Source organism: Chlorella variabilis (genome assembly GCF_000147415.1).
Source record: "Chlorella variabilis unplaced genomic scaffold CHLNCscaffold_6, whole genome shotgun sequence".
In the NCBI taxonomy this organism is placed as follows: domain Eukaryota; kingdom Viridiplantae; phylum Chlorophyta; class Trebouxiophyceae; order Chlorellales; family Chlorellaceae; genus Chlorella; species Chlorella variabilis.
Genome location: NW_005435082.1, coordinates 1,423,664 through 1,425,172, shown reverse-complemented (window position 1 = coordinate 1,425,172; position 1,509 = coordinate 1,423,664). Strand labels below are relative to the sequence as shown.

The following is a 1,509-nucleotide window of genomic DNA, read 5'->3' as shown; positions in this document are numbered from 1 at the left end:
GATCGCTCACCCGGCAGCAGCATGAGGCGCCCCTTGTAGTCTCCTGTGTTGACCTTGGTGGGGGTGGCCACAAACGACTTGTCCAGAACGGTGCTGACCAGCGCGTCAAACAGGTTGTCTTTGCCCTCGCACCACTGCTTGCTGCGGGGCGGCGGGAGGCGCGGGCGCGGCGGCGGCGCGGTGGCAGCGGCGCGGTGCTGGCCTTCCAGCGGCACGGCAGGCTTGCTCAAGTGAGCATCAGCGAGCATCAGGGCTGCGTGCTGCCGGCCTGGGCGGGCGGGCGGCATGCGCGCATCATCCCCAACACTCACATGCCCTCAAACACGTCGGGGGTGAGCGGGTCGGTCTTGCGCAGCCGGTCCCCCGGGATGGCCGGCAGCACCAGCTGGCCGCCGCTGTACCCGCCGGCCGCCACCGCCCAGCTGCACGGCCGCGCGAGGGCGGCGGACAGCATCAGGCGTAGCCCCTGGGGAGCACGCAGGGGAGCGCGGGGCGAGCAGCGAGGGCGGGGGCAGCAGACGGCGGGCCCGGCGCTCACCCCTCCTCCTCGGTATCCGATGCCTCCCCCTCTCCCTCGCTGTCGCTGGACGGCAGCGTCTCCTCCAGCGCATCCTCGGCGTACTGAGTGGTGAGGCTGTGTGCGGGGGCAGCAGGGGGCAGGCAGGGGACCGGCAAGAGGCAGGTTGGCGGCGCCGCGGGCGCGCGGTGCCGGCCGAGAGAGTCGTGACGCTGGCCGCGTGATCAGCTGAGAGGCTGCTCCCACCTCATCTGGGGGTCTGCATCCACCAGAATCACGCCGTAACCCTCCTGGGCCAGCATGGCACCCATCATGATGGCGTGGGTGGTCTTGCCTGCGGCGGGGAGCGGCGCGCGGGCGGCGCGGGCGGGGGTGGCGGCGGCGGCGCGGCGGCGGGCGCGGCGCCTTGGAGGCGCTTACCCGTGCCCCCCTTGTGGGTGTAGATGCCCAAGATCGTGGGCTCCATTTTGATGGGCTCGCGGGGGGCTGTAGCAGCAGTGCCCGAGCTGGGGCGCGACATTGCGTGTCGCACGTCTTCACAAAGCAGTGCGGACGCCCGAATTACTCTTCCGTTTGGACCGTGGCACCAATCGAGGGTGGGAGAGCGCACCAAGGTGTGCAACCCTCGCTGGCAGTGCCAGCAGTGACAAGGCCAGGTCAAGGCTTCCTGCCTTCTCAACTCGCTTATGTGGCCTTCTGGTGGGGCGGTGGATGCCCTCAAGCTGACCCATCGACCCCACCTTAGCACCACCCACCACCACCCACCACCACCTGCCACCACCACCTGGCCTGGCACACAGCTGCCCATCGCAAGCTTACACAGGGCATGCACCGTCACCCATTCGCCACCGCTGCCTCCAGGCGCTGCAGCAGGGCGCGAGGCGTGGGCCCGGCGGCGGCGCCAGGCTCCGCCAGCCCCGAGCGCACCGCCGCCGCCACCGCCGCCACTGCCTCCTGCTGCTGCTCCCACGTGCTCCCCAGCGGCGGCGGCA

The 1,509-nt window shown here is 71.0% G+C and overlaps 2 protein-coding genes across 2 annotated transcripts in view; both read right to left on the bottom strand.

Annotated features, from left to right (window-relative positions):
* The window catches only part of CHLNCDRAFT_143834 (expressed protein), a gene marked incomplete at both ends in the record, with an annotated part of 3,001 nt that extends 1,964 nt beyond the window's left edge, over positions 1-1,037 (bottom strand). The window contains 5 exons of the mRNA XM_005849113.1: positions 11-141; positions 312-422; positions 539-634; positions 764-851; positions 938-1,037. Of these exons, the coding sequence (XP_005849175.1) occupies positions 11-141; positions 312-422; positions 539-634; positions 764-851; positions 938-1,037 (526 nt within the window). The remainder of the gene's footprint in view (positions 1-10; positions 142-311; positions 423-538; positions 635-763; positions 852-937) is intronic.
* A 314-nt stretch (positions 1,038-1,351) lies between these two features.
* Positions 1,352-1,509, bottom strand: part of CHLNCDRAFT_143833 (hypothetical protein) — a gene marked incomplete at both ends in the record, with an annotated part of 5,204 nt that continues 5,046 nt past the window's right edge. The window contains one exon of the mRNA XM_005849112.1: positions 1,352-1,490. Coding sequence (XP_005849174.1) covers positions 1,352-1,490 — 139 coding nt within the window. The remainder of the gene's footprint in view (positions 1,491-1,509) is intronic.